This window comes from Tachyglossus aculeatus, chromosome 9 (assembly GCF_015852505.1).
Source record: "Tachyglossus aculeatus isolate mTacAcu1 chromosome 9, mTacAcu1.pri, whole genome shotgun sequence".
NCBI classification, from domain to species: domain Eukaryota; kingdom Metazoa; phylum Chordata; class Mammalia; order Monotremata; family Tachyglossidae; genus Tachyglossus; species Tachyglossus aculeatus.
The window spans coordinates 46,900,819-46,923,802 of record NC_052074.1 but is presented as its reverse complement, the minus strand read 5'-3'; the positions used below and the strand labels follow the sequence as shown (position 1 = coordinate 46,923,802).

Below are 22,984 nucleotides of genomic sequence, written 5' to 3'. Positions count from 1 at the left end.
TTAGGGAACAGTGAAAAATTAGATCTGACAATCTAGTGTACTTCATTTTCTGCTCAGTTATTTTAAAGAAAGAATACTGTGTAGTATGAGCTGAAAATTATTACATCTATACATAAAATTCTATTGCTTGGCTTTCTTCTTACTTTCCCTCAGGTCCCATAATTTGCCAGTGAGAAATGCAAATTCTTTCAAAATGTGTGACAACCTGTGTCCCTTTACACTGTCCTCACAGAATGGCAGTTCCCACACCTAGCTTTTTATTTGGCTTACATGTTTTTTATGGTACTTGTTAAGCATTTCCAGGCACTATAAGCCCTGGGGTAGCTACAAGATAATGAAGTTGGACACAGTCCCTGTCCCACATGGGAGTTTACAGTCTTAAGTACATTTATCATAAGCAACTTTCAAACAAATTTGATAAGCATCATGGCCTAGTGGATCTCTTTCTATCCCATTGGCCTGGGAGTCAGAAGGACCTTCATTCATTCATCATTCAGTTGTATTTATTGAGCGCTTACTGTATGCAAAGCACTGTACTAAGCACTTGGGAGAGTACAGTATAACAATAAAGACTCATTCCCTGCCCAAAATGACTTACAGTCTATGAATGTTAACAAATTACAGATATTTACGTAAGTGCTGGATTCTAATCCCTGCTCTACCACCAATCTGCTGTGTGACCTTAGGTAAGTCACTTCACTTCTCTGGGCCTCAGTTACCTCATCTGTAAAATGGGGATTAACTGTGACCCCATGTGGGACATGGACAATGTCAAACCTGATTAGCTTGTATCTACCCCAGCACTTAATACAGTGCTGGGGTCCCTCTGGTTTAGACTCGGCAATAAAAGCTTAATTTTCAAATATTGGGCAAATTGCCTTGGACATTTTGGGACTATATAATTAAAAACTTCAAATGCTTCAGAGAATTAGGGATGCTTGGCTGGGAGAAGATAAACTCTAATCAGTGAGAGAGCACCTACAAATATGACAAACGGGATTTAGATTATAAGTGGTCCTGCAAAGTGCTTTTGTGTGATGTTAATTATTTTACTCCAGTGTGAAGATTTTCATAAGCAAAAGAAGAGACTAGAGAGTTTGTCTACCACCTTGATAGGTGCCTTTGAAAGATAAATTAATGGTGCAATGTAAGTCATCATCATCATTAATCATTATTACGGTGTGTGCAGCATATTGTAGTTGGAATTAGTGGGGCATACAGAAGATTTTGTTACCTTCCAAAAGCTTACAGTTTAATGGGAAAAGCAAAGAAACATAAATTCTCAAAAAAGTATAGTTAAAAGAGTGGTTGAGTAGATACAAATGATAAATCAACTACAAATAAATGAACAAGTAAGTGTACATAGAGTTCGGAGGTGGCTGATAGGATGGTATAACCAGGATGATAAGGGGAATAATAGGGGACTGCCTCTTGGAAAAGGTGGCTTTTTAAACAGACTTTGAAGGGTAAGAAGGGAGATGGATTAGCAAACTGAGTAAAAAGCGCTCCAGTGGGAAGAAAATAAATCACTGGCATTTATTGAGTGTTTACTGTGCGCAGAGCACTGTACTAAGCACTTGGGAGAGTACAATTTAACAGAGTTGGTAGACACATTCCCTGCCCACAACGTGCAGTGGGTTGGAGGCAGGAGAATCGAGAGCAAGTTTATTCAAAAGGAACAGAGAACATGAATTGTGGTAGAAATGAGAGCAGAGGCAGAAAGAAATGAGGAGCAGTTGATGAGGAACCTAGATGTTTTGGTGTGAAAAGAATGGGAATGAGGACCAGAATTCAGTTCTAAAATTAATCTCATAGTAGCCATCTGCACTGGCCAAATCTTCCCAGCCCCCAGATTAAGAAGATCTAACAGGTGGGGGCCAAGTCACTTCAGCAAGAAGTCATTTCCAGTTGGGTTGAGGCTGAGCCCAGACAGTCTTCCCGTCCTATGGCTCCCTCGTGGGATTAGAGCTCCTGAAATGCCTCTAATAGAAGAGCCCTAATTCCATCTCATCATTTCTTCAACCTGCAAATTTACTTTGCCCCAATTTCTGCCGCTGTTAGAAGATTGAGAAATGTCAAAGTAGAGCCCCCCCTCCCATGTTACAAATGGAATCACATATTCTGTGTTGCTTTGTTTGTGAGCTACTACATCAGAATGAAAATGTTATTGTGGGGGGAAATGTTTTATTTCAAGTGTTTTATTTAAAATGATAATTGTCTTTCAATAGAGCACTGCTTTAATTGTTACAGTATTAATAGCAGAACTCTGGTGGCTCTAATAATTGTAGAAGTGTTTCAAAAGAAGTTCATCAGAAAACCAGCCTTTCAAATGAGGGGAACATTACTTTCTAAAGGGAAAGAGCGGAGAAGCAAAGTAGAAGCTAACCAAAAGAAGGATTCCATTTACAAGTTGGAACAACTTATTCATTGTAATAATATTCATTGAGGTATTTGTTAAGCACTTACTCTGTGCCAGGCACTGTACTAAATGCGGGGGTATCATCATCATCATCATCAATCTTATTTATTGAGCGCTTACTGTGTGCAGAGCACTGTACTAAGCGCTTGGGAAGTACAGGGTAGCTACAAGATAATCAGGTCAGACAGAATCCCTGTCCCAGTGATGCTCACAGTCCAAATAGGAGGGGAAAAAAGGTATTTAGACCCCATTTCATTTATGAAGAAACTGAGACACAGACATTAAATGACTTGCCCAGGGTCACACAACAGTTAAGTGTTGGAGCCAGTATGAGAAAACAGTTACTATAACTGCTAGGCCCCTGCTCTTTCCACTAGGCTGCAATGCTTCCCAATAAGTAGAGAAAGCATAAATCATGTAGTTGCGGGTAGAGATTGCTCAATCATTTAAACATATTTATTGAGGGCTTACAAGGTGCAAGGCACTGTACTAAGCACTTGGGAGAGTTCTATACAGCTGGTAGATACGATCCCTGTGTGAACACTTCTAGTTGAGGGTCACGTGGATCACCATAAAATATACATTGGGAAGTGTACTCAGTTGAAGGTCTGAAATTCCCTCATGAGCAGTAAGCCCATCGAGTGAAATACATTGAGAGTCAGAAGATCTTTGCTCTCAGCTCATTCATCTTGCTGTGTGTCTTCGATAGTGCTTTAATCTCTTTGTACCTTGGTTTCTGTACTTTCAAATGCAATGAATAATAGTTGTCTCTCTCACTCCGAGTCCTGTGTGCTAATGAATTAATATCTGTAAGGTGCTTTGATGTCCTCAAAATTTGTTATATAAAAACAAAGCACTATCATTTTGTGTTTCCTGGAAACTACCTCACATTACAATAATGTCTAGTTACATAAGTAATGTTTCCACTATTACATTGCAATCAAGTGGAGCAATTCATATTTCTGCTCTGAGAGATGGGGAAATTGTGAGCATTGAGAAGCTGTGTGGCCTAGTTGGATGGAGCACGGGGCTGAGAGTCAGAAGGATCTGGGTTCTAACCCTGGCTCCACCATTTGTCTGCTGTGTGACCTTGGACAAGTCACTTTCCTTCTCTGTACCTCAGTTACCTTGTCTGTAAAATGGGGATTAATAATAATAATAATAATAATGGCATTTATTAAGCGCTTACTATGTGCAAAGCACTGTTCTAAGCGCTGGAGAGTTTACAAGGTGATCAGATTGTCCCACGGGGGGCTCACAGTCTTAATCCCCATTTTACAGATCCCCCCCCATTTTACCTCCTTCCCTTCCCCACAGCACCTGTATATATGTATATATGTTTGTACATATTTATTACTCTATTTATTTATTTATTTTACTTGTACATATCTATTCTATTTATTTTATTTTGTTAGTATGTTTGGTTTTGTTCTCTGTCTCCCCCTTTTAGACTGTGAGCCCACTGTTGGGTAGGGACTGTCTCTGTATGTTGCAAACTTGTATTTCCCAAGTGCTTAGTACAATGCTCTGCACACAGTAAGTGCTCAATAAATATGATTGATGATGATGATGATGAAGTGACCTGCCCAAAGTCAAAGTCACACAGCTGACAAGTGGCGGAGCCGGGATTTGAACCGATGACCTCTGACTCCAAAGCCCAGGCTCTTTCCACTGAGCCATGCTGTTATTTATTGACCATTTACTACATACAGAGCGTTGTTCTAAATGCTTGGGCCCCTGCATTGAGCCCCATGTATTCGACATGGACTGTGTCCAACCTGATTAGCTCGTCTCTACCAGTGCTTAGTACAGTGCCTGGACTATAGTAAGCGCTTAACAAATGCCATAAAACAAAACAAGTCAACTGCCACAAGGTATCAGTTGTGAAGACATAAGAGAATTGAAAATGCAACCATGATATTTGGAAAGCTTTAATTTTTTTTTCCTCTATCTCCTAATCACATCTAGACTGTGAGCCCGTTGTTAGGTAGGGACTGTCTCTATATGTTGCCGGCTTGTACTTCCCAAGTGCTTAGTACAGTGCTCTGTACACAGTAAGTGCTCAATAAACACGATTGAATGAATGAATGAATGAAGTCTTCTTCCAACTTCCTATAATTTTCTCCATTTATAATTTCTCAATCAATGGTTTTTAATTGAGCGTTTATGCATAGTACTGTAGTAAGTGCTTGAGAGAGTACAACACACCAGAGTTGGTAGACATGTTCCCTACCCACAAGCGTGGCTCAGTGGAAAGAGCCTGGGCTTTGGAGTCAGAGGTCATGGGTTCAAATCCCGGCTCTGCCACTTGTCAGCTGTGCGACTTTGGGCAAGTCAGTCAACTTCTCTGGGCCTCAGTTCCCTCATCTGTAAAATGGGAATGAAGACTGTGAGTCCCACGTGGGACAACCTGATTACCTTGTATCTACCCCAGCGCTTAGAACAGTGCTTTGCACATAGTACGCGCTTAACAAATACCAACATTATTATTATTATTACAGTCTAGAGCAGAGACAGACATTAAAATAAATGTGAATGTATATGGAAGTGCTGTGGGGCTGAGGTTGCGGTGAATATCAAATGTTTGATATCAAAGAGTACTTTGAACAGTGTAGTTTAGCAGTTGCAGTGTAGCCAACAGTCCCGCCTCTAGACAATTGACCCCATCTCATTCAATCAATCATATTTATTGAATGCCCACCTTTTTGCAGAGCACTGTATTAAGCACACTCCTTTAGCAGTTTTCTTTTTTACTGTTACTCCTGAGGGAGCCAGTGGATTTGCTGAAAATCGACATGTTTTTCTTCCCCTCTCATTGGAGTCTTTTTAACATTCTTTCCGTCTTGGCATGGGAAAGCCGCCAAATGGAGTGTGATTTAAAATTTTTAAATAAACCTTTTTTAACCAGATATAGTTTTTTTCATTCTGGCATTTAAGAGAGATAGTAATAATATTCCCTAGTAATTATCTTGGAAAAATGAATCTTGTAAATATCTTCATCAAATTTCACTGAGATCTAATGATAAACCAAATGTTCCTATATTCTTCAAATTGTACCATTTTTATTCTGTCTCAAACCAGCTGATGAGCTATTTCTCAACATTAATTCTGAAAAATAGTTTAGAATTGTGCCTAATTGTAGTTGAAATCCCTAACCCTGCCTGGTAACAGATACTTCTAAATTTTAACAACGATCCCCATCCTGATTTGAGGTTTTTGTATTCAAAAGAAACAGTAATGTAGTTGACACCATTAATCTAAATAAACAGTAGTATGTTTCAGATTGTTTTGTGAAAGAATGCAACATGAGACATTCTACTTACAATGTTAAATGAGCAGCAACCCTCTTAAAAATGATCAAAATCTAAATTCAAAACTTTACTTGTCTTCAGAGTAAGGAGGAAAAAGTCCTTAAAAATCGCTTTAGCACAGATAAATGTGAAATTCAATAGTACTGATGTAGTTACTGAAATTTTAAAAAAGCAAACAAACCTGCAAGTTGATTGCGGTAGATGTTGAGGAAGTTGATATTCTCAATCACTTTTGATTTTCCTCAGGTCAGTTGCAAGGAAATGATGGAAACTGGAAATAGGTTTACATTTTTAAAAGTGATGTAATCACTGCTACTCATTAGCGCAGTGGGAATTCCTCTATTGTCACTGACTCTCAGTTCTGTGTTTATCAAAGAGCTCACTGGAAGGGAAACACCTATGGTCACACTGGAATCAGTCAATCAGTGGTATTTATTGAGTGCTTACTGTGTGCAGAGCGCTGGAGTAAGTGCTTTGGAGAGTACACTATAGTTGGTAGAAATAATCCCTTCCCTGAAGGGGAACAGGAAAAAAAATTGCATGACAGTTTCTCATGAAGAATCCACCATTTGGTCCCAGTGTTTTAGACTAGTACGTTTCATCCTCTGCACAGTGTGAATCTATTTGTTTGCCGCTCGGTGATTTAGATGAATAAAGGGACAGAAATGCTGTTGCTAAGTAGACAATCTTCCCCCCTCCAACACACACATACACATGCAGTGACCAGTTAATGCAAATTTGAAAACCAAAGTGTTGCTTCAACACACTTCATGCTTCCAAACTGCTGAACTATTTTGCAAATTGTTCTCGAGGGCATACGTAACTCTCTCCAAGGAGACAACCAGCGGTTATGTTCACATTGCACATGCACTCATTTCTCAGACCTAAGTTCTTCAACTGGTATATGCCATTTTGCCCCAAACTCTTGGCTTTGTTGAAAAACCAAGGATTGAGGGTCGGGGTAAGAGACCTGGACCTGTTGAGGCCACACTCTGTAAAAACACCACTGGGTTATCGTGGGAATCAGTGACCCTTAGAATAAATCTATATTGTAGGAGATGACCAAAATGTCTCCAAGTACAAGAGATCCTTGCAAGGAAAACTTGTTGATATGTAGTCAATGGCAGAGTGGGTTTTCCAGTGTATGGTACACCCAGTACTTCCAAAACACAAGGGCTGTGTTCTTACAAAACCTTAGATTGTGGGTAACTGATGCTGTAGTTGGTTTTCATCCATCCCGACAGTGCAAGCGTGCATACGAGCCATTTTTTCTCCATGACACGGGATCACATAGTCTGACTACATCAAAGAAAGTTGTTAATTCCTTAAGTGTTTTAGCCCAAATGCACAGGGACAACATGCATTATGGGTTCTGGCTAGAATTTTCTGCCAGTAATTAAGTCTCTTCCTAGTCTACACCAGTAAAGACCTGTGACTTCAAATTATTACATTTTTAAAAAAGACAATATTTTGACATAGAAACCAGTTCATTCAGTTTCAGCAATGACCCAATTCTGTAACTGACGCAGTCCTTTTAATTTTAAAATAAAAATTAAAGTCACGAAGCTTGGTTTACAAAGTTTAGCCCCCAATAGTCATTTTTAAGAAATACTAGACTTTTGGTTTAGTGCTGGTCTGGCCTAAGTGATGCTCAAGGTCATTCAACTCCTGAAATTTTCTGCAAAACACCTTGTTTAGAAGCAGTAATGAATAACTGATCCAGCCTTATATGTTTTATCCTTCTTAACTCTACTTTAAAGATGCAAAAAGAACCAGGAAATTGATATTGGAACATTCTTTGTCTGCCAGGAAATTGTTCCAACTCAAGATATTACAAGCATCATTTGACGTTCTTTAGAGAATCACATGGAACATGCTATATGCTTATGACTAGACTTGAAAGTGTGAAGACTTTGCAAACAATTATGAACAATTTTTCAGAAAGAGCAGAGAACTATGAGCTAGCAAGACACCTTCAGGGAGTCTGAAGTTATGAATTAAACTGCCTCTGGGATGGTAAGTGTATTATGGGCAGGGAACATTTCTGCTAATTGTGTTGTTACTGTACTCTCTCAAGTGCTCAGTACAGTGTTCTGCACATTGTAAGTGCTCAATAAATGCCATTGATTGATTAACTTAACCAACTATGTTTATCAGCTAAGTAGAGCTGAATGTGATCATTGAATCTTGTCATACAACCAGCACATTATTCATTGATGAAAATCTAGACAAATAGAAAACCAAATGTCTTTTGGGAGACTGATAGAGTGTGATATCAAGACTACACCATGTTCCAGGACAAAATGAAAGCCTCTCAAGCAGTATAGAGAAGCAGTGTGGCCTAGAGGATAGAGCATGGGCTTGGGAGTCAGAAGGACCTGGGTTCTAATCCTGGGTTTGCCACTTGTCTGCTATGTGACCTTCAGCAAGTTACTTAACTTCTCTGTGCTTGTTACCTCATTTGCAAAATGGAGGTTAAAACTGTGAGCCCTATGAGGAATGGGGACTGTATCCAACCAGATTAATCTGTATCTACCCTAGTGCTTAGTACAATGCCTGGCACAGAGTAAGCGTTTAACAAATACCATATAACTTTCTGGCTGGCTGCCAATGCTTGGATCTAGATCAAATACCATAGTCAAACTCCTGAGCAACTGTATCACTTAACATGAGTTGATACTAAAAGCTCATTGTGGGCAGGAAATGTATCTGCTAACTCTCTTTTATGATACTCTTCCAAGAACTTGATACAGTGCTTTGCACATAGCAAGCACTCAATAAATACCATCGATAAGGCAAGATCACGAAATATAGAATTCCTTCCATGAAGCCTACGGGTGTGAATACCCACAATATTTTTTAAGCACCTGTGTTCAGAGCAGAGGCATAAATTGACAGCAGAGCCCAAGTATAAAAAAAAAGCATAGCGAACCCTGACTTTCCTAAATAGAACTTGAGAATAGATGGAAGAATTCCCTAGCAACTGATGTTTGAGCTAAAATAGGGGATCTCAAGCAAGGGGGTAAGTGGCATTTTAACATTACAATGAAGCATAAACTCAAATGATACAGCAGAGATGCTGGGAGATAAGGGTGACTGGTTGTCCTGGCATATGGCAAATTGAGATCGGAAGGAATATGGAGTAAAATCTTGTGGATGATTGTGACGAGGCAGAATTGAGAACACTGCCAACAATCACAAACAGCAAATGAAGTAGCCTAGAAAATGATACTGTTTTTTAAAAAAATGGTATTTGTTAAGCACTTACTGTGTACCAGGCCCTATACTAAGCACTACAGTAAATACAAGTTAATCAGGTTGGACACAGTCCCTGTCCCATGTAGGGCTCACATTCTTAATCCCCAATTTAAAGATGAGGTAACAGAGGCCCAGAGATGTGTGTGATTTGCCCAAGGTCACACAGCAGACAAATGGCAGAGCCGGAATTAGAGCCCAGATCCTTCTGACTCCCGGCCCGTGTTCTATCCACCAGGCCATGTTGCTGCTCTACGTTTTGACATGTACGTTGGCAGAAAGAACTGACACCCTCGCCTGAATACTTTCAGCCAGACCTCACCATTGTAGTTGAAACATGAATAATAATAACAATAATAACAATTGTAGTATTTTGTTTATGCACTTAACCATGCAAGTATTGTGCTAAGCGCTGGGGAATATGCAATACAATCTCTCCCTGACTCCTATGGGAAGAGATAACAGGTATTTAATCTCCCTTTAACAGATGAGGAAATTGAAGCATCAAGATGTTAAAGACCTGCCTAAGGTCATACAGTAGGCAAGCGACAGAGCTGGGATTAGAACTCAGTCTCCTATCAGTCCTGTGCTCTTTCCGTAGCCGCACCTCTTCAAAGCAGTATGTTTTCAGCTTTCAACACTACAGTTTCCTGGCAGACTGAAAGAATGTTCCAATATCAATTTCCTGGTTCTTCTCGCATCTTTAAAACACAGTTAAGAAGGATAAATGTATAAGGCTGGGTTCTAATCCCAGCTCTGCCACTTGTCAGCTATGTGATTTTGGGCAAGTCACTTAACTTCTCTGTGCCTTAGTTCCCTCATCTGTAAAATGGGGATTAAGTCTGAGAGCCCCACGTGGGAAAACCTGATTACCTTGTATCTACCCCAGCGTTTAGAACAGTGCTTGGCACACAGTAAGCGCTTAACAAATACCATAATAATAATAATTATTATTATTATTAACACGGTCTGGGCTTAATCGCAGACTGAGCTCTGCGCTTCACCTGGCCTGGCTCCAGACCTTCAAACAAATAAGTCCCAACCAGCACTTTGGGAATACACTCCCCTACCAGAGTGGCCTCCTGTGGTGACCCTACCATCTTAACACTTCCATTACTCTGGAAAGAATCCACCCAATGTTATGTGCATAAAAAGACTCTTAATATGCTGTCACCCTTGGCATGCACCATCTGGTACTGTAGCTTTTGAACAGATCTCTGTTTTCAATAAAATTTGACCTTCCTATGTCACCGCAAGTTCTTGGCAGGAGACCAACCCACAGTACAGTACAATTATTCTCTCATTCGCTATTGCCTGCAGTTGCTATCTTCTCAGACAGCTCTATGTCACTTAGTTGCATTCCCACCTTCTTCTTAATGTGAGTTATGGCTGTTAATGCCCGAATCACTGCTCTCAGACCAGTTGCTGGCTCTACTGGATGGTTTTGAAATATTCCTGCTGCGACAATGGACAAGTGAAAGCCGAAACCTCTAAGTTCAAGGCAAAGCAAGTGGGTTCAAGTCATCAAATAATTTTAATGGCAAGTGGAGAGAAAAATGGAAAATCCGAGGGTATTTTATGACATTTTATCAGAGGAGATAGAATTAGAAGGAAGGACTGAACAGGTTGAAGAAGGGTGTAGTATGTCCTCTGTGTGTGTTGTTGTTTATAATCATTGAAATTTAAATTTTAATCACTATTCTTTTTTTATTGCATTGAAACACTTACTATGTGCCAGGCTAAACAAGTTGGACACAGTCCATGCCCCACATGGGGCTTACCATCTTAACCCCTAGTTTACAGGTGAGAAACTGAGGCACAGAGAAGTGAAATGGTGTGCCCAAGGTCACACAGCAGACAAGTGGCAGAGCCAGGATTAGAACCCAGCACTTTCCAGGCCCGTGCTCCATCCATTAGGCCATACTGCTTCTCAAGTTCCTTCATGAGTAATGAGATTCGTTAACTTTTTTTTAACCTTTTTCTACAGCCAGTTTCTTTTTACATATGGACTTCTGGGCTGTCTAAAATAATGCGTGCAGTGCTCTACCTTCTGATTTTTGGATGCAATAATGCACACCATGAATGAGGCAGGGCGAAAGAAGTTTATTTTCTGGGTCCACAATACATGAACTGGTTTGAGAAGATAATTCATCTGTGGCTTTTGGCAATGAAGTCCTTTGGGTTGCTTAGGCAGGCGGGGAAGCTGACATTCAGGAAGCAGATGTGGCATCTGTTGCTCCATTTTCAGCAAAGTATTTTAGTGTCAGGGTCACCGGCCCCACCCTTGGTCAGCTCCACAAATGGTATGTGTCACCAGAGTTTCTGAAATTCACACTTGGGCATAAAACTGCTGTGGAAGGGCTTGTGGTTAAACCCAGGAAAAATAATAGACCCTTTTCCCCACTGCTGAGATGTGTATTAAGGGGCTAAACTGTCTTTTCTGCTCACCCACATTATCTTACCAAAGAGAGTCTTTAGTAGACGCTGTACTTTAGTGTAGGAGAGCTTACATCATTTCTCCTCTCCTGTCCCTTCTCCAAGGGCTGGCCTAGGCAGATAGTGGCTGTGACACAGCTCCAGGTGGAGAGTGACTTTGGCTCAGTACCAGGGGAGACTGATGTTTTATCTTCTTCCTGTAGTCTGGTTTTTAGGACTGCTGCCCATCTGGCAATAGCACACTCCATAAACCCTCAGCACCTTAGAGGCCCATTTCCTCCATCAAATGGGTGCTCGTGATCCCAAGAAATCAGAGAAGAGAAGCCCTTCTATTCCTCTGATGATATGGCAGGTAAATGATCTGTCTTCAGTCATTCAATCATATTCATTCATTCATTCAATCGTATTTATTGAGCACTCACTGTATGAAGAGCACTGTACTAAGTGCTTGGGAGAGTATAATAGAGCAATAAATAAACACATTCCCTGCCCAAAATGAACTTACAGTCTAGAACGGGGAGACAAATGTAAATATATATTAATAAAGTACAGATATGCACATTCATTGCAACTTCACATGGAAGTCTTGCATTAAGCAAAGTCTCCAGACTGAACCGAATGGATACTGGGGAGATAGTGGAGAGTTTACTTTACATCCCACTTCCTGGTTGCCCTCTCATCATTGTCAACTTTCTGCTGGGGTTGCAGAATGAGGAGAGGCATCACCTGGCCTAGCGTTAGCTTTCACCAAGGTTTTCGTTTCTCTTAACTCCTTATTTCCACCAGATGCAGCTCTATTAACTTAGCAAGTTTCTCAGTAAGCCGACTTCTGTTTCATGCAAAACTAATGGTAGCAATTCCTAAGGACTACTTATGGAACTTTATCTAAAAATCTATAGAAGCGAAGCAGAGTAGGAAGATAGCAATTTCCTAAAGGGAAGTGCTAGTTGAAAGTTTTAATTTTGAAATGGAAGTTCTTTAAAGGGCAGAATTTGTCCCTAGAAGTGTTTCCATCTCTGTTTCTCATCATGTCCCCAGAGGATCTTTAGATTACCTGGTATACATTTCAATTACATGCTTGATGAGTACGTTAAGGGGAAGGCAAAAATTGCTACTAAAACAGAGAAAGATACTTTTTCTTCCAAAAAGATGACTGTTAAATGAAAATCTTCCAAAGTATTGGTTAAAAAATCAATTCTTAAAACAATATTTAATAATTTGGAATTTTATTATTATACCAGACTGCTGTATATATTGTAGGATCCCTAGGTCTTGAAGCATTTCAGTTCCCTTTCCTTCTGCTTTCCCCCATGTTAAACATGACAGGTGTTTCACAGAATAAGTACTCTACTTTCATGATGTGAACTGAAAGATCCCTTTTCTCCTTGAAACTGAAGAGAGAATTTCAGTGTATTACCCAAGTTTTACCTAGGACTCTTGAATTACTACTTGATCAAAAAATAGGGTTTTTCCCAATCACTTTTGATCAGGATTGTAATTTGATAGTGGTAGCTGATCCCTGTAAATATTAATGGGATTCAGGTCCTTCTGACTCCTAGGCCCCGGTTTTATCCGCTGGGCCATGCAAACTTCTCAGCTTGTCTTCAGCTTCTGTCCACCTTCTTTAGACTTCAGTCTCCCCACCTCCTATTACTGTCATTGGTTTACTTCAGATCTTGCACTTTTCTCAGTCTTTCTCTCTCTCACTGTCAGGAATGGTCAACCAAAGCTAGGTCCTGGAATCGAAGTGTCTCTCTAGGCCTTATATATAGTGTACGATATATGTAGTGTACGATACAGATGATGTCTTCTTGACTGTGAGCCCACTGTTGGGTAGGGACCGTCTCTATATGTTGCCAACTTGTACTTCCCAAGCGCTTAGTACAGTGCTCTGCACACAGTTAGCACTCAATAGATACGATCGAATGAATATGCTGAGTGATGAAGTGATGTCATCTTTACACCTCCCGAGCTTTTCTCTTCCTGTCAGTCAGTCATTCGTATTTTTTGGCACTTACTGTATGCAGAGCACTGTACTAAGCGCTTGGGAGAGAACAATCTAACAAACACATTCCCTGTCCACACATTCCCTTCTCCTTTTCACTATCCTTAAACTCCCCTTCATTTTGTTCCCCTCTACTCCCAGATCACAGGTCTTGGCAAAAAGCCAGAAGTGTGGTGCCTGCTCATATGAGTTCGGGCTGAGAGGTGTATCAGCAAGTGCTAATGATTTCCCATTAGGATTCATTGATATCCCACTGTCAAGCCTAAGGAAAAGTAGAGCTATGGAAGAGGAGGAAGCTGTCAATGGTTAGGATCATGCGTTAACAATGAGTGATATTAGGAGGAGGCTTGAAATCAGCCAGCCAGCTGCCCCACCACCAGAAGCTTGAGCAGGCCCAGCTCTGTGAGAGTAACAGGGAAAGTGAGGGAAAGATGGACTAGCTCACAAGGCAGCGCTTTTGCCGAGTCCCAACTGTTTTGGGAGCTCTGGTGCAGGCTTCCCTGGCAACCATTGGTCCTCTGCCTATACCCACCAGTTTCCTCCCTGGCAAATTTTACAGGGACCAGGGGGTGTGGGACTGGGGTTGTGGGGGAGGGAAGGCAAAGGGGATTCCACAGGCATACCTTGTCCGCTGGTTTTGGAACAATGCAGGCTCCTCTTTTGGTCAGGGGACCCCCTAAGTGGGGACTGGGCCACTTAAAGGGCAAAATCAACCATGCCAAGACTCAGCAGACTCTTAGACCAGCACACGCAGCCTTGTCCTAGGCTGCTTTTTTTTTTCTTAACTGGGAGGATGTGGGCAGGCAGGGGCAGAGCTACAGCCATGCCTGGAGGACAGACCTCGTAATTATAAGAATTGTGGTATTTGTTAAGTGGCCTCTATTTGCCAGGCACTGTACTAAGTGCTGGTGTACTAAGTACAAGCAAATCGGGTTGGACACAGTCCCTGTCCCATTTGGGGGTCATAGCCTCAATCCCCATTTTACAGATGAGGTAACTGAGGCACAGAGAAGTGAAGTGATTTGCCCAAGGTCACATGACAGGTAAGTAGCGGAGCCGGGATTAGAACCCATGACCTTCTGACCACCAGGCCCATGCTCTATCCTCTATGCCATGATTCTTCTCCAGTGCCAAGTGTGTCGTCTCATGCAGCCACCACTACCCCCCCACTCTCTGACCCTCACCTGTCTTTTATCAACCCCTCAAAGTGGAGAAATTTTTTAAAGCTTCTGCACAGGGACAGCACCAAATGGGGATAAACTTCTTGATCTCTTTCTCGGACTCAACATTCTAGCTATTTAGAAATGGTCCATTTGGGGTTCCATTTGTATTATACCCCAAATGATGGCCATAACTGGTAGAGTCACAAGATGCACAGTTGCTTCTCTGGAAGTTGGGGTTGAGAGGGCTGAAGTCCCTTTTAATAATAATAATAATAATGTTGGTATTTGTTAAGCGCTTACTATGTGCAAAGCACTGTTCTAAGCACTGAGGTAGGTACAGGGTAATCAGGTTGTCCCACGAGGGGCTCACAGTCTTCATCCCCATTTTACAGATGAGAGAACTGAGGCCCAGAGAAGTGAAGTGACTTGCCCAACGTCACACAGCTGACAAGTGGCGGAGCCGGGATTTGAACCCACGACCTCTGACTCCAAAGCCTATGCTCTTTCCACTGAGCCATGCTGCTTTTAAGCTTGAGGTCCAAGGTTGCTGCCCTTTGGTAATCCAGCCCTAGCCACTGGTCCTATTCTCCCTTGTGTAGCCCAGTTTTTTTCGTGGATCAAGTTGTACATGTTGCTTCTTCTAAGGCCATTCATAGATTGTGGGATTTTTAAGCTTAGGGGTAAAACTGTCCTTTTCTCCTTTAATGTGTTAAAAGAGATTTCATGAGTGCAGCCTAGTAGATGGAAGAATACAAAGCTAAGAACGGCACAAAGCCTGTCTGGCTGTATAAATAGCTGCCTGCTATTTTTGCTCATCTCTAGAGGAGTGGTGATTGTTCATGTGCCTAGAATAGCTGAGTGAAATCATATTTTTGAAAAAAGTTTTAGTCTTTGTAGCAAAACTGTAATCGCTAAGTTTTACATTAAAATTACCCCACCCTCAGTTTAAAGACATCAAAATGTATTTATAAAAATGTTTCTTGCAACTTATGTGACTATAAAACTTCACATTAAAAAACATTTCCCCCTCTAAGTAATTGAAACTAAGATGCTTGCATTTGGGTAACATTCCTTAATGATTTCTAAAATATCATCTAATATAATAATAGAATTATATCTATGACAGAATCCTGTTAAAATATTTAACTTTAACAGTTTCCATTTAAGTAGCAGTTTAGCTCTAAGTAGCAAAGCGTTTCCATTGCCAACCAGATAATTTCTGTGAAATTCTCAATAGCAAATGAAAAGCAGGATTAGTATAAGGCAACTTTTTATTAAGTTGTCTTCGAAAGTTGGATCGATCCTGGTAGCACTAAAACTGTGCCAGGTATAGTAATAATACCATTCAATTTTATGTCCCCTATATCCCCTCACACCTGAAGCCTTCAAAGTCATTATAAAGATTCATTCCTGTACATTCCTGTAAGATGGTTATTAGTTTACCTGTCTTAATAGGTGGGGATTTTTAAAATGGTATTTAAGTGCTTACTTTGTGCCAGCCACTGTACTAAGCCCTGGGGTAGATTGTATTTATTTGTATTGATATCCGCTTATGTGTACTGATGTCTATCTCCCCCACTCTAGACTGTGAGCTTGTTGTGGGTAGGGATTGTCATTCTTTATTGTTGTATTCTACTTTCTCAAGCACTTATTACAGTGCTCTGCACACAGTAAGCACTTAATAAATACAACTGAATGAATTGAATGCATAAATTAATTCAAGCTAATCAGGTTGGGCACAGTCCACATCCCATATGAGGTTCACAGTTTTAAACCCCATTTTACAGATGAGGTAACTGAAACCCAGAGAAGTGAAGTGACTTGCCCATGGTCACACAGAAGACAGTTGGCTGAGGTGGAATTAGAACCCATGTCCTTCTAACTCCCAGGCCCACGCTCTATCCACTAGACCATGCTGCTTTCCCAGTAGTGTGTTTTGAAGAACACAGTTTGAGAAGTTTTTCCAATGCCGTCTAGTCAATCTGTGATAAACCTGGTTCAGAGCTTTCAAGTACTTCTGACTTCAGCACAGAACTTGAATAAGTGTAATTTTAATTCCAAAAAGAATTTCACATTATTCATATATATTATTATATATATTAACAGTTACATTACCATCCCTATGAAATATATACCTATCTATATCTATCTATATCTATATATATAGATAGATATAGATAGATATTAGTTTGGAATCCTTCAAGATCAAAAGTATTGTCTTAGAAAGTTGCATTCAGTGGTTATAAAGTCCGGATTACTAGTCACAGTGCCATGGTAGTGCCATGAAATCTGTTTTGAGGACATATCTCTTGCTCAACTTTGGTATAGGAAGACATATGAACATAGGAAATTCTAAGTCCACATATGCAAATTTTATTCTTTTCCAGCAACACTCCCACATTTCTCGCTGTTCATTTCAGTTTCTTGCAGTATCATGGAAGAGAAGGGTGACTAGTAATCCCCAAATCCTATTGCGATCATAGTTTCAACCTCCTCCTGCAACAGGAGTTGCTTCAAGTAGCAGAAATGACTGGCTTGTTTTTTGCCTTCTGTTCCTCACCCCTCTCCAAACAATAGAATCAATGAATAGGGAAATATGAGAAACCGGGCAACAAGAGGGAAAAAGAGAAATCCTAAAAGCCTGGTTTGTCTGCACAGCTAACTGAGGCAGGGAGTTCTTTGCCAAAGTAAACGTTCTGGGGATGGTTATCCCTTTTGGGACTTGCTGATTTGTTAGTTTTGTGCTGTTATGAGCCAGTGATCCACTGGGCTTCATGCTGCAGACTATCAACTTACTTTAAAATTCCTGGCCTTTCCACATCTGACCAACTTTTCACCTACTTGGCTAGAATGCTAAAGTTATGGATAGTTATCTTTTGATAATTTGGTGTGCCACAATCCTTCAGCTGCTCTTTACTGTATAGCTTTGCCTGGCTTCCTAAAATGATTCTGTTGAATCCTATCCATGTGTTGGGTGTGACTGAAAAGACCGAAAGTGTTAATGACACACCCTTTGGTGCTGCATGCATACATAGACAGTTCCTTGTTAGTACAGTGTTCTGCACACAGTAAGTGCTCAATAAATACAATTCAATGAATGTTGCATTGACGCATTTGTCCCATATGAGACCTGTCTCTGTTTTGGAGCCGGCTACTTGGTTTTGGAGTCCTCTCAAAGCCTTTGGTTAAGAAGAGCAGCCCCTCTTCTGTTTGTTTCAAGGTGGGCTAGTCTGCCTGCTGCAAATCTCTCCCAAACATCCACTGCTATATCTCCTTGTTCGTGTCAGTGCTTTAGGAGAATTAACTATCAACTGCTAACGAGTAATTTGGAATGGTCTTAGAAGAGGTTACCAAATACATTAAAGCTCCAAAAACAGGATCCAACAATGGCATTTATTGAGCACTTACTGTGTGCAGAGTGCTGTACTAAGCACTTGGAAGACTACAGTTCCATAGTACTCATGGTAGACACGATCCTTGACTACAAGGAGCTTACATTCCAGAGGGGAAGACAGACATTGAAATAAAATTACAAACAGGGGAAATGGCAGAGTATAAGGAGATTAAATGCTTTGGGGTTGAAGGTGGGGGGTAGCAAGTGCTTAAAGGGTCTAGATGACGATGATGATGATGGTAAGCACTGAAGAAAGGAGAGCAAGTAGCAGAAACGAGGGCTTAGTGTGTATGTGTTGGGAAAGCAGAGTCAAGCAGTGAGGTTTAGTGGAAAGAGCATGGTCTTGGGAGTCAGAAAACGTGGGTTCTAATCTCAGCTCCCCCACTTTGTTTGCTGTGTGACCTCAGTTACCTCAGCTGTAAAATGGGGATTAAGACTGTGAGCCCCATGTGGGACAACCTGGTTAACTGGTATCTACCCCAGGATTTAGAACAGTGCTTGACACATAGTAAGCGCTTAACAAATACCATAGTAATAATCATCAAAACTGGGGCTTCAGAAAAGTTTGGAAGCACAGATATCAATTCCACATGGAGCTTCACTGTGCCATTATATGCCATTGTGCTCATGAGTTTCAGCTTCCCCCTGGTCTCCACCTTTGACTAAGGTTAAAAAGTCTCAAATTTAGGTTTTTATGACCCTTTAACTTGTCAAAACCTTCCTGCCAATCACAGACCTGTTGCCACACTCCCTCCCTTTAAAGCCCTGCCCTTTTTCATCCCAACATTCAAAGTGAAATATTGGCTCCTAGGGTTAAGAAAGTGAGTAAACGCTGATTTAGCTCGTGACAGACAGCCAGATAATTCATCCACAGCTCTGCCTTTCAAAATCAAACGAATGTTTAATAAAAAAATTGACACGCTTTCTAAATAGCATTTAATAATTTTCATCCTTCAATTATTTTTCTTGACAGGTCTGGGAAACATGAGTAGAAGAAACCTGCCATTCATTATACCTCGTAAAACCAACCTCACTGGTACATTTTTATTCTGTGCTTTATATTCTGTTTTAATGATTTTGTAGTCATCGATGTAGTATTGAAACTGCATAAACTATGGGCATTAAATTTCAGAATTTTAGTACCCAAAATCTTTTCTATTATCTGTGCACATTTTGGAGGCTGCTGATTCTCTTGGAGAATATATTTATTTTAGCTGGACTTCTCAGCTATAAGAATCATATTTGCTCTGCTGTATTGAGGAAGTAATATTGTGATCCATCAATCAGTGGTATTTTTTGAACACATTTTGTGCAGAGTACTGTGTAAACTCTTAGGAGGGTACAATACAATGGAGTTGGAAGGCATGATTCATTCATTCATTCAATTGTATTTATTGAGCACTTACTGTGTGCAGAGCATTGTACTAAGCACTTGGGAAGTACAAGTTGGCAACATATAGTGATAGTCCCTACCCAACAATGGGCTCACCGTCTAGAAGGGGAAGACAGACAACAAAACAAAATATATTAAAATAAAATAAATAGAATAGTAAATATGTACAAGTAAAATAAATAGAGTAATAAATCTGTACAAACATATATACAGGTGCTGTGGGGACGGGAAGGAGGTAGGGTGGGGGGGAGGGGGAGGGGGAGAGGAAGGAGGGGGCTCAGTCTGGGAAGGCCTCCTGGAGGAGGTGAGCTCTTAGTAGGGCTTTGAAGGGAGGAAGGGAGCTAGCTTGGCGGATGTGCAGAGGGAGGACATTCCAGGCCAGGGGGAAGACGTGGGTCCTGGGGTCGACGGCGGGACAGGCGAGAACGACGCACAGTGAGGAGGTTAGCAGCAGAGGAGCAGAGGGTGTGGGCTGGGCTATAGAAGGAAAGAAGGGAAAGAAGGGAGGTGAGGTAGGAGGGGGTAAGGTGATGGAGAGCCTTGAAGCCGAGAGTGAGGAGTTTTTGCCCAATGTGTAGGTTGACTGGTAGCCACTGGAGATTTTTGAGGAGGGGAGTAACATGCCCAGAGCGTTTCTGCACAAAGATGATCCAGGCAGTGGCGTGAAGGATAGACTGAAGTGGGGAAAGACAGGAGGATGGGAGATCAGAGAGGAGGCTGATGCAGTAATCCAGTTGGGATAGGATGAGAGATTGAACCAGGAGGGTAGCAGTTTGGATGGAGAGGAAAGGGTGGATCTTGGCGACGTTGTGGAGGTGGGACCGGCAGGTTTTGGTGACGGATTGGATGTGAGAGGTGAATGAGAGAGCAGAGTCGAGGATGACTTCAAGATTGCAGGCTTGTGAGACAGGAAGGATGGTAGTGCTGTCAACAGTGATAGGAAAGTCAGGGAGAGGGCAGGGTTTGGGAGGGAAGATAAGGAGTTCAGTCTTGGACATATTGAGTTTTAGATGGCGGGCAGACATCCAGATGGAGATGTCTTGAAGGCAGGAGGCGACATGAGCTTGAAGGGAGGGGGAGAGAGCAGGGGCAGAGATGTAGATTTGGGTGTCATCAGTGTAGAGATGATAATTGAAGCTGTGGGAGTGAATGAGTTCACCAAGGGAGTTAGTGTAGATAGAGAACAGAAGGGGACCAAGACCTGACCCTTGAGGAACCTCTACAGTAAGAGGATGGGAGGGGGAGGAGGAGCCCACGAAAGAGACTAAGAATGAATGCCAGAGAGATAAGAGGAGAACCAGGAGAGGACAGAGTCTGTGAAGCCAAGGTCGGATAGCATGTTGAGGAGAAAGGGGTTGTCCACAGTGTCAGAGGCAGCTGAGAGGTCGAGGAGGATTAGTATAGAGTAGGAGCCATTTGATTTGGCAAGCAGGAGGTCATTGGTGACCTTTGAGAGGACAGTTTCTGTGGAATGTAGGGAACGGAAGCCAGATTGGAGGGGGTCAGGGCAGCGGGTGTAGATGACTCGTTCAAGGAGTTTGGAAAGTAATGGTAGGAGGGAGATAGGGTGATAACTAGAAGGGGAGGTGGGGTCAAGAGAGGGTTTTTTTTAGGATGGGGGAGACATGGGCATGTTTGAAGGCAGAGGGGAAGGAACCAGTGGAGAGTGAGTGGTTGAAGATGGAAGTTAAGGAAGGCAGGAGGGACAGGGCGAGAGATTTCATAAGATGAGAGGGAATGGGGTCGGAAGCACAGGTGGCTGGAGTAGCACTTGAGAGGAGGAAGGAGATCTCATCTGAGGATACTCCTGGGAAGGATGGGAGAGTAGCGGAGACGGTTGAGAGCCGGGGGGTTGGAGAAGGGGGAGGAGTGAATTTGGGGAGCTCAGACCTGATGGAGTTAATTTTACTAATAAAGTAGGATGCCAGATCGTTAGGGGTGAGCGACGGAGGAGGGGGAGGAACCAGGGGCCTGAGAAGGGAGTTAAATGTATGGAAGAGCTGACGGGGATGATGGGCATGGGTGTCAATAAGGGAGGAGAAATAGTTTTGTCTGGCAGAGGAGAGGGCAGAGTTAAGGCAGGAAAGGATAAACTTGAAGTGAGGCTTGGTGTTTAGACTTTCGCCAGCAGCGTTCAGCAGCTCGAGCATAAGAGCGAAGGAGGTGGACAGTGGCAGTGATCTAGGGCTGTGGGTTTGTGGTACGGGAGGGGCAAAGGGAAAGGGGAGCAAGGGAGTCGAGCTGAGTAGAGAGGGTGGAGTTGAGAGCAGTAATCTGATCATCAAGATTGGGTAGAGAGGAAAGGGAGGCGAGGTGGGCTGTGAGGCGCTCAGAAAGATGGATGGGGTCGAGACAGCGGAGGTCTCTGTGAGGTAGTAATATAGATTTACAGGGGAGAGGAGTGTGAGTGAGGAGGCAGGTGAGAAGGTTATGATCATTGAGAGGGATTTCAGAGTTGGTGAGGGTGGAGATAGTGCAGCGGTAGGAGAGATGAAATCAAGGGTGTGACCAAGTTGGTGAGTGGGCTAGGTGGGGTGGAGCAGGAGGTTAGCAGTGTCAAGGAGAGATAGAAGGAGGGCGGCAGAGGAGTCACCAGGGATATCCACGTGGATGTTGAAGTCTCCGAGGATCAGAGTGGGCATGGAAAAGGAGAGAAGGAAGGTGAGGAAGGGGTCAAAATCGTTAAAGAAGTTGGAGGTGGTGCTGGGGGGGCGGTAGATGATGGCTACAAGGATCTGGAGAGGACATGATCCCTGCCTACAGTGAGCTTACAGTCTAGAGGATCATATAATTAGCAGTTTTGGAGGGCTTTTTTTGCATAGGGAAACTTTAGTCCAAATCTGCAAAACCCAGACTGAAAGAAAGGTTGCACTGCTTCAATCCAGATAATTAGACAAAGATATATTTGGGAAATTGGTTGGACTGATTGATCTTTAAAGATGCTAAATGGAGGTCAATATTTGTATCTTTCTTGGTAGATATCCAATTTGTATCATCTCAAAAATTCTAGCATCTTTGTGGGATATTATTCTGTACTTCAGGGTGTGACTCATGACTTAAATGATACTTAGAGAAGCAGTGTGGCTCAGTGGAAAGAACACGGGCTTTGGAGTCAGAGGTCATGAGTTCAAGTCCCGGCTTCGCCAACTGTCAGCTGTGTGACTTCGGGCAAGTCACTTAACTTCTCTGGGCCTTAGCTCCTTCATCTGTAAAATGGGGATTAAGAGTGTGAGTCCCCCGTGGGACAACCTGATTGCTTTGTATCTCCCCAGCGCTTAGAACAGTGCTTGGCACATAGTAAGCGCTTAACAAATACCATCATTATTATTATTATTATTAATAAATGTTTTTATTAGCTTTACCTTAAAATTTTTTATTTCCTTGATTTTTCAGCTTCCACTGTTACCTGTTCAAACTTTCAGAATTTGATTTTCACTGACATCTAAGGCAATAGCATTATCTAATTCCTGTACGCCCTTTATAAATTTTGCCCCCCAAAGATATGGATAATATGTTTTGTGTCAATTACATTTTTTAATGATTAAACATTAGCAAATGCATCCAATTAAACCCTAATTTAATTTAAAATGGAAACATTTAGAGACGTA

At 41.8% G+C, this 22,984-nt stretch overlaps 1 protein-coding gene across 2 annotated transcripts in view; it reads left to right on the top strand.

Moving 5' to 3' along the window:
• The window catches only part of CCDC148 (coiled-coil domain containing 148), a 147,846-nt gene that overhangs the window by 21,999 nt on the left and 102,863 nt on the right, over positions 1 to 22,984 (top strand). Inside the window, exons 1-2 of one of the 2 annotated variants that reach the window (XM_038751572.1) lie at positions 7,662 to 7,746; positions 18,957 to 19,019. In XM_038751572.1, the coding sequence (XP_038607500.1) occupies positions 18,968 to 19,019 (52 nt within the window). In that variant the 5' untranslated portion in view covers positions 7,662 to 7,746; positions 18,957 to 18,967. Of the gene's footprint in view, positions 1 to 7,661; positions 7,747 to 18,956; positions 19,020 to 22,984 lie in introns of those variants that run through there. The other variant, XM_038751570.1, reaches the window with a different exon arrangement.